The sequence below is a fragment of the Branchiostoma floridae genome, chromosome 6 (genome assembly GCF_000003815.2).
Source record: "Branchiostoma floridae strain S238N-H82 chromosome 6, Bfl_VNyyK, whole genome shotgun sequence".
In the NCBI taxonomy this organism is placed as follows: Eukaryota; Metazoa; Chordata; class Leptocardii; order Amphioxiformes; family Branchiostomatidae; genus Branchiostoma; species Branchiostoma floridae.
The window spans coordinates 8,710,991-8,722,992 of NC_049984.1; the positions used below are offsets into that span (position 1 = coordinate 8,710,991).

Genomic DNA, 12,002 nt, shown 5'->3' on the forward strand with positions numbered 1-12,002 from the left:
CATTAATAACTTGATGTAAAAGATATTTTTGTGACGAAATCATTCTGGGTTAAAGGACAAACTTTCGCTAACCAGCGGGTTAACCCATCAACCAATCTGAACCAGGCATCATGGCGGATTGGGATCACATTGGAACGATCGGGGACGACGATGACGTCGCGTTAGCTCCAGAGAGCTCCGATAGCGACGAAGATGAGGTAGGATATCGTATCTTATCTTTACAGACATTTTACTCCAAGAAAAGAGAAGATTTTAGTCGATTTGACTTGTATTTTTGAGTGAAGAGTGTGAGTTGGTGGGGAGGGGGGCAAGAACGCTTGCTTGCACATGTCGACAGCACACACGTGGTGGGCAAAATATGTGTATCAAGCCTTGAAACTTCATGACTACTTAAAGGCCACTTGTGAATGCCTTTCTGACGTGTTTTAAACTACTTTAAACTTTAAAGAAGCAGACTGCTAACGATTTATAGAGTAGAGTGCTGCAGTTGTTTCCATTTGAGCCCTTTAAATATTAGCCTGGCGGGTGTCATCCAAATTCAATGGGGGCCCCAAAGCCCTTTTCCGTAGAGCGTAATCGGTGGTTTTAATTCTACGTACTACGTAGCGGGACCGCTCGAATTCAACGTAGAGCGTAATGGGTGCATTTTGCGTCGAGCGATATTGGCTCCTTTAATTTAACGTATTACGTAGAAGCTAACCGGATTTTACCGTAAAACGTAATTCATATTTATTTTTCGAAAAGCGTAATCAAAGTTTCATTAAACTTATCTTGTCTACCGGCAAATTCTACTCGCGAAAATGCAGGAAATTGCGTTTCAAAGGGTCTAGATTTCAAAATTTCGCCGGACCTTCCTTGCGATGGCTTACCCATTCGGCATTGGACATGGTGAAAATATGTTGCGGGAGCGTCGCCCCCCAACTAGTAGAAATTTCTTTACCGAACTTAGTTAACAAGCAAAATGTGCCCCATACTAAATGGAGGGAATGGCATTTCAGAGGGTACGGGTCAAGATTTCAATTTTTCTCCGGGCGCCGGGCGGCCCTTGGGCTTGCGACGGCTTGGGCCTCTGGTGCTCAAGACTCTCCGGCGCTCGTCGCCCTCAAAAACGTTTCTCTGACAGAAATGTCATTACATTGAGCATATGGTCTGCCAGCAAAATTTATTTCTCAAAATGCAGGAAATGGTGTTTCAGAGGGTACAAATTTCCAAATTTTCCCGTACCTACCTTGCGACAGTTCGTGCTTTCGGCACTCCAAATCTGAAAAAGGTGTTTGGGGGCGTTGCCCTCAATAACTTAAAACCATGTGATTTTCTAATTGGAATGCTATTTAACTTAGCTTAGTCTGTGAGCAAAATGTGCCCTTTTAGATGCATAAAATGGCGTTTCAGGGGGTCAAGATTTCACAATATTCCCGGGGGAGCATACCCCCGGACGCCCTAGGATTGTCGCGCCTCCACTTTCGGTGCTACAAGTGCTGAAAATTACGTCACATAAGAGGTCATAAGAAATTTGCTGTCGCCGCCTCTGGCCAGCAAGACGTCTAAGTTAAGTTTGAATCTCGTTGATGGAATTATCAGTTTTGTTTACGTGTGCACGTGTTCTGCCGTCGGCGGATTTCAGCCAAAAGACGACAAAGATTTGCATAATGCATTATGAAATTTCTTAATTTAGCGTAGAGCGTAATAAAGTGTCCATAATTTAGCGTATTACGTAGCCGACCCTCCCGAATTTAGCGTACAGCGTTGTCGGTACCCCCCCTTGGGGGCCCTCTTCAATGTCCCCCGTTTTTACAAACGTTTTGCCGTGAAGCCTTTGCTACCTGAGTATCGTGACCTCAAGTGAATGTGAAATTGTATCCTGGACACGTCTAAGGACACTCCGCGCTGACATGATCATATGGATGACATCTGCGTACTCATCAATTTTCATCCATTTCCAGAATATGGTTGCAACCATACTCTAGAGTCTAGAATAAGATTGTACAAAGAAACTGTGCAATGTGCCGATATATATGTTGAAAAAAAGTACAAAGGAATAAATACTATTGAACACATTTTTGGGGTGTCCAGATCTAGAGGATGTCACCAGTATAATCAAAGCAGTATAGCCTAATTATTATTATATTATGCTATTTTCCATCTAATGCCATTTAGAGTGTTGGCTAATGATGATATTTTCAATGTATATTCCATCCAGGTTATACCAAAGCCCAAAAGGAAGAGGGGGAATAAAAAGAAGAATGTTGATTTCACGGAGGAGTTCCAGTTTGAGGAGACAGAACTGGACGTGGAGGACAGCTGGAACTATGAGATAGATGGACTGAAGCACAAGGTGCATTAATACTAGTGGAATTTGTAATGACTAAGTATTGTTGAATATCAGTATAAGGAGGCTCATGCTTCTGTACATGTGTAATGAAATGCATTGTGTATACTATGTTGAAGTTGGAGGCCCCCAACAAAACACTTCTGGACATGTATCAAACATATCGTCCAGAATCCAGTGGGGGACTCTCTACTAGTTAGGGGCCCTCACCCTTGACCTCAAGCACTATGTAAATGGAGGTTGTAAAGTTTGTCAAAGTTGTAGATATTTGTGAATGAGTGATATTATTTCAACATGATTTCTTTTCTTATGTAGGCTGTGGCAACCACACTAGATGAGAAGATAGCACAAATCAGAAAAGAAAGGAAGAAAAGGGTGAGTAAACAATTTGGGAAATATAAAAACGCTGGTGTCAAATCGAAAACAGCTGGATTGTAAGGCTGATTCAGCTGCATGGTGTTCATAATTCTAATGAAGCATCAAGCACATGCAAATTTGTCTTCTTTGTTTTTTTTTTACCAGACAATTCATTAACATCATTAGTTGGCTTGTCAGCTTGTTTCAGACCTAAGGTTCTTATGGTGCTTGTACAATAAGCTACATGTGAGTTGTAATCACAAGTTTCAATTGAAAGATATATATAACCGTTACATTATGCCATCAGAAACATCAGCAAGTGGAGGGAAAAGAGGAAGAAAGTACAGAGAAAAGACCAGCAAAGAAGGCCTCTAAAACTTTGGTTGAGAAAGAGGGAGAAGATTCAGATGAGGACAATGATGATGAGGAGGAGGAGGAGGACAATGATGATGATGATGATGGTATAGAAATAGTGGAAGAAGATGATGAGGATGAAGAAGATGATGAAGATGAGGATGAAGAAGAAAAAGATGCAGAAAGTGATAGTGCAGAGGAAGAAGTCTTACAACAGGAACCAGAGGATGAGAGTGAAGAAGAAACATCCTCTGATGAGGACACAATAGCAGGTATGTAGGAGAATGTGGAAAATTTTGTTCCCCTCTGGAGATGGTCAACATGAAAGGAAAATACCAAAAACATGTCTTGTGGTAGTCTTGGGTGTACTTGTAGAAGTTACTTTTTTTAAGGTTACCAGGAGTGTACTTATAGAAGTGAAACTAGTTCAATCATACTGAAGTTGCATTAGATCAGTAGTCTGCAGAAGATGCCAAAATGTGCTTCCTGTGGCCTGAACAATACTGATAACTCTATCTTGTTTCAAATTTTCATTCCTGCAGACAGAATCAGGATAAAAGAGAAGAAGACAAAGAAGAAAAGGAAAGACAACAAAGGTATTGTGCTATTACATCTCCCGATGTGCTTTACATTCTACTTTTCCTCCTCATTTTTTTAGATAATTCAGTTACGCTTGTTATTACATCATTCAAAACACATTAAATGCCTTCTTAACTGCCTTACAGTGAATGAGGAGAATGGTGATGACTCTGAGGTATGTAGCAATTTTGAATGAACATATACATGTAGTATTATGGGACAGAGTCTGATAATGAATGTTCACCATATTATCAGTTCATCAGTATTTCTTCTTCTTTGTGGAAAATATACCAACAACTATCTTCTCTCTGTTTGATGACAGGAAGAAAATCAGACCTTCTTTGTGGATGCCCCGCCCCTTGATGAGTCCATAACCTTCCAAGACATGAACCTATCAAGACCTCTGGTTAAGGTGAAAGAATTTGACTGATCTGTTAAGTAACAGAGGTATTGTTTCTGGTCTGTGTGTTTGTATCTTTGTCTTGGTGTGTGTCCACAATGTTAGTGGTGGTATGTAAGGCATAAATAGTGTAATAGGATGCGTGAAGAGTTGGAAGTCTCATTTGGTCTAGGACCAATGTTGTTGTAGCTCATGGCTACGATTCCTAGGAGTACCCCATTAGAGTTTGTTCAGACAATTTTATGAAGCTCTTGTAATTTTATGTAGCAGTATATTTCTAATATAGTGATAAGAGAGCTGTTGATAACCCAAGACTTGTTTATGTTTGTGGTTTCCTTCAGGCCATTTCCCAGATGAAGTTCCACCATCCGACCCCCATTCAGAAGGCTACTATCCCCGTAGCCCTTCTGGGTAAGGATGTGTGTGCCTGCGCTGCCACTGGGACAGGTATGTGACTCATTCATTTTTGTTCATTGGTGCTTGGAACAAAATTACTTGCTTGTGTACGTGTAATGTTTTTCCATTTTTTTTGCAGTTGCCATGCAAATAATCTCATATCTGAAGCTCTGTGAAGATTGTGAGATCTCCGTTTGTATGCTTGTTTATATATGCATATCCAGTAATGTACCTTAAAGCGTAACATGCCAGTTTTGTACAGTGATTACAAGATACATAGGTATCAAATGATCCATGGTCAAGATGGATCCGTGCTCTTTTTACTCAGTGTGGTTGGATCTTTAACGTGTGGCTTTCCTCAAACATGGGATATCTCTGGCTTTATGTCCTATCTGAGAAGAAGTACCTAACCAAAGCTAGGTATTCATTGCTACAGTTGAGTGAGGAAATTTGTTGTTAAGTTCCTTTCCCAAGGGCACAACATTAGGCCCTTCTAATGATCTGAACCCTGAACCTTTAGATTTTAAGTCAACAACCCTGACCACTCTTGTACCTGTAGGTAAGACAGCTGCATTCATGCTGCCAGTCCTGGAGCGTCTGCTGTACAAACCTCGGCAGGCGCCCGTCACCAGGGTACTGGTGCTGGCCCCCACCCGCGAGCTGGCCGTGCAGGTGTGTTAGGGTGTATAACATGTAAATGTTATATCCTTAAATTGTTGAAATGCTGCTATAGAGATGAAAACATCAAAGACTGGTTAAGAGGTTAAGGACACAAGTTTTTGACACTAGATACAACTCACTATTTTGAACGTGCAAACGTGCGCACAAATCATACAATCAAGTTTAAAGGTACAAGCCCATTCACACTAAAGTTAACATTGACATTAACGGCAATAAAATGATCACAACCCACAGACAAGCCTGTTGAAAATTTTGGCAATAAAATAATGAAATTCCGTGGAATGGTCATTCCCGAAAAGATACTCACTCACTCACTCACTCTCCGGTTTAACGTCTGTTGTTCCCCATCCTGTGGGGGTTAGACGTGCTTGCACATAGATGAGGGGGCCTGATGGCAGCTCGCCAGCGTCCTCTGTCACTTGGGTTGACACTGTAGGTTGAGAAAGTTGATGTCTTCCTTTATGTTGTCCAACCATCTCTTTCGTGGTCGACCACGAGGGTTCTTTCCCTCCATGCTGAATTCCACAATCTTCCTGGGCCACAATTATAATTCTAATAAGATTTCTACCCATTCTTCCAGGTGCACCAGGTGTCGCGGCAGCTGGCACAGTTCACCAGTGTGGAGATCAGCCTGGCAGCAGGTGGACTGGACATCCGGACCCAGGAGGCGGCCCTGCGGCTGGGGCCGGACGTGGTGATAGCCACGCCTGGACGTCTGATTGACCACCTCCACAACACGCCTTCCTTCGACCTCAAGAGTATAGAGGTGCTCATCCTGGATGAAGCTGACAGGTGAAATCTACCTGGATTTTTCCCACCTGAGATTTTATTGATCCAAACAGAATATGGCAATGACTCTAGAGTCAGAATTTCTCAGAAATTTGATTATTCCTTCCCTAGGTTTATTGGCAGAATGGATGATAGTTTTTTAGTTACTGTCAGACAAGGAACTTTTGCAGTGATTTCCTTTTTTTTTGTTTTCACAATGACCTCTCCACTTTGATACTGCAGAACCATTTCATTCGTGAATTGAAAACCTCCTTCCCTTTTACCATGAAATAGAACCGCTACAAAAATAGATTTACTGTATCATGTTCACAAACCAAAATGGAATAATCAACACATTTATAAACTAATTCCTTTTTGCTCTCCACTATTGCAGAATGCTGGATGAGTTTTTTGAGGAACAGATGAATGAAATCATCAGGTTATGTGCCAGGAAGAGACAGACCATGCTGTTCTCTGCCACCATGTCAGACCAGGTAATCTGCCCTTAGGCATAACAGTTTTGTATAGCGTTAGTAGTCACAAATTGTGTAAGATAGAATTGTAAGGTTTGATTCACTCACACCAGGAAGGACTCCTACTCTTTTCTTTAACATGGTTTCCTCAAAAACGAGACCTATGGTTTTACGGCCTATCTGAGATAATGTTTCTAACTCTAGTCATTTCAATTCAAATCGATTGAGGAAATACATGTAGGTGTAAAGTTCTTTATAAAGAGCACGACATTGAAGCCTCCTAGGGAACCTCTAGATTATAAATCAGCAACTTTATGCACTAGACCACCTCAGGCTTTTGTATGGTGCTTAATCATTATATACCTTTGACATTTTGCACGGTACAGTAAGCTCGTTCCCTGTTTGATCCCAGGTGAAGGACCTGGCAGCTGTGTCCCTAGAGAACCCAGTGAAGTTGTTTGTGAATGAGAACACCGACGTGGCCTTTAATCTGCGTCAGGAGTTCATCAGGATACGTCCCAACAGGGAGGGGGACAGGGAGGCCATCATTGCAGGTGGGGAGCCTTTTATAGTCTTTTTTAAGTCTTAATTGTTCATGATGTTGTTTATGATTGAGCTGTTAACTAAAAAAACACAAATTGCAAAGCAGGAAAAGAAGTGAAAATAAAAATCTTTTTTGAATTAAGAATTTTTTGTGACTGAAGCAGGCTGAATAGACACAATAATCTTCAAAATTAAGATACACCGGTATAACCGTCAATAGAATCCCATAGGATTGCTGAATTCAATTCAATTACAGGATACTCTTTCCTACTGGTAAATACTACTTTTTTATTTTTGTTCTTTTTTCTGCTTCAGTCTTGTGTAGCCCGGACGTTCCACGACCACTGCATCGTGTTTATCCAGACCAAACTCCAGGCCCACCGCATGCACATCATCCTGGGACTACTGGGACTCAATGTGGGGGAGCTGCACGGGAACCTCTCACAAACACAGGTAACAACAGGAAATGGAGGATCTCAGTTTTTGCCATAGCCTTAGTGAAGTCATTGATCTCGCCTGTTGTTGGATTATACAATGTACCACGCTACTTTCATGAATGGGTTGTTGACCTGTAATGTTGCAGTACCTAAAAGTATGTTACTTTGCTCAATGATTACCTAAATACCAAATGTCATACAAATCAAACCAAAAGGATCTTGAATTATTGGTGCCACAGCCAGAAACAGTTCCCTTGTCGGAAGGTGACTACTAACATCTGTAACTAAATATAACAGAAATCAAAAGTCCAACAAACCTAGTGGTGTTCTGTTTCCATTTGCCAAGAAATATCAATGATAATCTTTGAATGCTCTCCACAGCTGACCATTAAATGTGTTGCCTTTGTTCTTTCCACAGAGATTAGAGACTTTGAAAAGGTTTAAGGATGCTGAAGTGGATGTCCTGCTGGCTACTGACCTGGCTGCTCGAGGTCTGGATATACAGGGGGTCAAAACTGTGAGAACACTTTCTACTCTTTGTTTAAAATTTTACTGTAAATTTATTTTACCTTGCAGTGGCTTCATTTTATTGTAGAACGGAGAGAAGCTTTTTGCTGTATTTTCGGCGGGGTTGAAACAATTCTGTGGTACAGTAGTCATACAAGGAGACATATTCACTGTGCCATAAATGCACAAACTATGAAAATAACCCCACCATGAAAGTTTCAAAGTTTACAGTGTTCATTGATTGTTCTTGGTTCTTGGGTTGACATCCATTCACAAATGCTTGAAAGAAAAAATATGTTAGTACTTAATCACTGTAAATTCATTCAACATGTTTAAATGTCTATTTTGTGCGGAATACAGGTTATCAACTTCACAATGCCAAGCACTCTGAAACACTACATCCACAGGGTGGGCAGGACTGCACGAGCGGGCAAGTCTGGAAGGTAGGCTAAAAAATCTCCCAGCACATCTCAATCATGTTCTCCTACATAGTCTCGTCCATATCCTGTAAAGATTACCTTGGGCAGGCTCTGCAAAATCAGGCTGAGGAACCCAGTTTTGTTGGTGTGTCCTCTAACCAGCTGTCAGCCAATCAAGTTAATAGCGTAAATGTTTTCTTTATGTAAAGTTGTTTCTCTGATTGGCTGATAGTTGGTGTGAGGCCACGTCCACAAAAGTGGAAACCTCAGCCTGGATTAGCAGAGCCTCAGAAAGGTATATTGTAAAGGCCCAAACCAGGCTCTGTGTGAGAGTAATGCTTAATCATGGTCACTCAGCATCTCACAGCTAATCCCACCTGTGTGTTTGTGAATAAAAAGAGGATTGTTATAGACTATCTTCCTTTGTTTCAGGGCTGTCACATTGGTGGGTGAAAAGGAGAGAAGATACCTGAAGGATGTGGTGAAGAATGCCAGGAACCCTGTGAAGAGCAGAGTTGTACCTCAAGGTATGTTAAAGCAAATAAACCTTAATCTGACAAAACACTGTTTTATGTTGGAAGAGGCATCAGCAGGTCTGCCCAGTCCTTTGATTTGAACTTTGAAATGTGAGAAAAATTGAGGTTCACCTAGCCACCTTTCCTGTTGATTTCCTCAGAGGTTATCCTGAAGTACCGTGATAAGATAGAGAAGATGGAGAAGGATGTGGCGGAGATCCTGCGACTGGAGGCTGAGGAGAAGGAGATGGCTTCTACTGAGAATAAGGTCAGGGGTCACTGGGGTTCATGCTGACTTTATTTGTGGTCACTGTAACTGATGTCTTGTTACCTCTGTGAAATATTGTAATCAGTGTGTTTGTCTTGGTGTGATTTGTATGTAAAGGTTGATACTCTCTCTTAGACTAATATGTAGTTTTGCTTGTACTTTTTACTTCCACTGATCATATACCAGGGATATATGTTTTTCTTACCTCTGAAAAAAGAGGCATTATAATCAGTTGGTGTTTTTTGTTTGCTTGTCTTGGCGTGCGCCTGCAGCTTTGCGCATATTGCAGAGTGCCAGCCTTCCATCATGTAAGGCTGAAGTGGTGTAGTAGGATATCTTGAGAATTGAAAGTCTGGTTTTGCTCTAGAAAAATGTTATATACAGGCAGGAAGTAATTAATATGACTACACTCACACAGTTATTTGAGGTCCCATTTAGGGCATTATGGTATAGCTGGTGTGTAAGAAATCTGGTAGAAAATCTGGGAAGTTTGATTTTAATGACACAGAAGTTTTGTTGTGGTCTCTGATGGATGGCTGATTGTGCTTTTTTTTCCCTTCACAGATGAACCGTGCACAGAACATGTTGAACAGTCCAGACAACATGGCCCAACAGAAGAGAGGCTGGTTCCAAACTCATAAGGAACGTATGGAGGAGAAAGGTGGGAGTTCATTTAACAAAACTGAGACAAAAACGATAGTTAACTCTGATGTGATAGATAGTAGAGTGTGGATTGATGACTCATGGCCTAACATTACCCACTCAGTAATGTTAGGTCATTTGGGGTACCTCCTTCGAGTTTGTCACAGCAATGTTCAGCCAATTGAATCAGGCTCTTGTTTTCCTGTTTTGTTGTTTTGTCTCTGATTCTGAAACTGTGTCCTCCTACAGCACGCCTGGCCTTGGGAGAACCCATCGCTAAGGGGAAGAAGAAGGGAAAACATGTCAAATCAGCTCCTCTCAATGTAAGTACAACATCTTGGAAATGACTCGAGAATTATCATTTGGAAGGTTCCTGTTTAGAATTTGTAACGAAATGTAACATCAGGTACAATCCTGATACATATCACTTAAACCTTGATGATATTTTGGACCTGTACCTAATTTTCAGGGTACTTGTTACCCTTACAGCTGTATTCCTGTTCTTGTGGAACATTCTGGTATAAATGGTAATTTCTGTACTTATTGCTATTGCAGGCTGAAGACCGTGTGCAGTTGGAGATGCAGAAGGCCCAGGACTTTGCCTTGAGACAGGCCAAGAGAGCCAGGAAACCCAAGAGGATCAAGGCCTTCTATGAGAAGGAGGAGGGGGCAAAGCCTGGTCAGTATTTTATGTAATATTCACCACCAACATTGTAGATCTGCGTTTAGGTTATTGATAGTGTTCATTTAGAAATTGGAAAAAAAAGAGTTTGTGGTATTGACCTCTATGCTGACACTTGAATGTTGCCTATTCCTTGATAACTGTCATTAAAGGTGTGTACAATTTATACATATGCCGCACATGGTTGTAGCTTTGAACCATGTTTTGACAGAATGTTCTTTTCTAAGATACAAGATAAGCTATATCAAATATGTTTTCTCATCAGCTAAGAAGATGAAGAAGCAGAACACAGGGCCCAAGTCTACCTTTGATAAGGAGTTGGTGGACACCAGTAGGAAAGCACTGAAGAAGTTCAGGGCAGGGTAGGTCTGATGTTTCTGGAATCTTCCTGTTTCTGTTCCTAATGTGTATGAAGATACCATGGAACATTCTGTCAAAACTTCCCAATAAGTCCACTCGAGGGGCCAATAAAATCTGGTCTATATGGAAAGATGGTCAAATATGGACAGGGTTGTGATTGTTACTGCTCATGTCAATGGGAAAAAGTGTTCACAATTTTGACTGTGCTGTCAATCAAGGTATAGTTACCATTAGGGCTGGGTACCGGTACAGCGTACCGGTACAAAACCGGTTTTTCTTATTGGACCGGTCCAGAAAAACCGGACCTGAAAAAATTAGGTGGACCGGATGTTGGACTGATTAGAAAATTATCAGGCATTCACACATTTTGGCGCTTGCAGGTGGAAGAGAATAACAAGAGTGAACTAGAGTACAGAGTTTATAGTCATTTCTACTAAGTTTGATAGTCAATCGTACAAGTGCAGTTAGCATTGTAGGATTCTAAAATGCCAGTGTGAGTCAAATATATATAGTCCACCAAACAGATTTCTTTGTAGTGAAATGGACCATTGATATAAGTCATACTGAATCAGGTCCAGGTTCAGGTCCGAACCTGGACCTGATCCTCTGGACCTGAACCTCACCTGGACCTGAATTTTCTGTACCGGTACCCAGCCCTAGTTACCATACCTTATGTAAGCACTAGTATACCTTGCTTATATGCATAAGTCTTCATTGACCTGCACTGATTCATGTCTTTTTTTACATCAGGCCTTCTTATGAAGACAGGAAAAGACTTGGCATGTCTATGAAGTCTAAAGGAAACTTCAAGTCCAAAAATAGGTAAGTGATGAGATTGTGATGTTTTATCTTGTGCCATGTGTATTTAGAACAGTTCCTGATTTCAATTTCTTATCACAATGGGTACATGTATATCATTGTCTCACCAGTTGCTTCCTTTATCTCTCTCTTTTTTTAGGTTCAAGAGAAGATGAGAATGACTACTGGAAAGAACAGTTGTAAGAGGAACAGAAGAAGTGTTTAAAATCTGTACTGAAATCTGGGCACTTGATTGTGTACAGATTATTCTTCTCTCAGATAATGTAACAGTAATGCCAGCTGTTTATGGAAATAAAAAAGTATGTCATTGAATATGATCCACCATACATGTATGATATGGTATGATGGAAAAGTTCTGTTGATTGTCTTTAATGATCGATAACCTATGTATGAAGTGTCAAATCTACATTAAAACTAGATTGCAAGTTTCATAAATGTCTTATTTTATTTCTCACAAATAAAAGTCTGAATTT

The 12,002-nt window shown here is 40.8% G+C and overlaps 1 protein-coding gene across 1 annotated transcript; it reads left to right on the forward strand.

Moving 5' to 3' along the window:
- Window positions 1–13: 13 nt before the first annotated feature.
- On the forward strand, window positions 14–11,958 carry LOC118418556 (probable ATP-dependent RNA helicase DDX27). The gene is made up of 23 exons (XM_035824553.1): window positions 14–197; window positions 2,201–2,335; window positions 2,645–2,704; window positions 2,994–3,312; window positions 3,583–3,636; window positions 3,766–3,794; window positions 3,942–4,031; window positions 4,361–4,466; window positions 4,975–5,087; window positions 5,677–5,888; window positions 6,259–6,358; window positions 6,750–6,891; window positions 7,206–7,333; window positions 7,736–7,834; window positions 8,185–8,267; window positions 8,676–8,770; window positions 8,920–9,026; window positions 9,591–9,687; window positions 9,918–9,991; window positions 10,224–10,347; window positions 10,616–10,712; window positions 11,461–11,532; window positions 11,669–11,958. Exons 1-23 carry the CDS (start codon window positions 111–113, stop codon window positions 11,682–11,684), a joined length of 2,439 nt encoding a protein of 812 aa, XP_035680446.1. The 5' UTR covers window positions 14–110; the 3' UTR covers window positions 11,685–11,958.
- Window positions 11,959–12,002: the final 44 nt, after the last annotated feature.

Excerpts from the sequence above, each read along its gene's own strand:
- LOC118418556 (XM_035824553.1), top strand. The coding sequence starts at position 111 with ATGGCGGATTGGGATCACATTGGAACGATCGGGGACGACGATGACGTC. Across the intron at positions 8,268-8,675 it reads CGAGCGGGCAAGTCTGGAAG|GGCTGTCACATTGGTGGGTG; the intron begins GTAGGCTAAAAA and ends CCTTTGTTTCAG. Across the intron at positions 8,771-8,919 it reads GAGCAGAGTTGTACCTCAAG|AGGTTATCCTGAAGTACCGT; the intron begins GTATGTTAAAGC and ends TGATTTCCTCAG.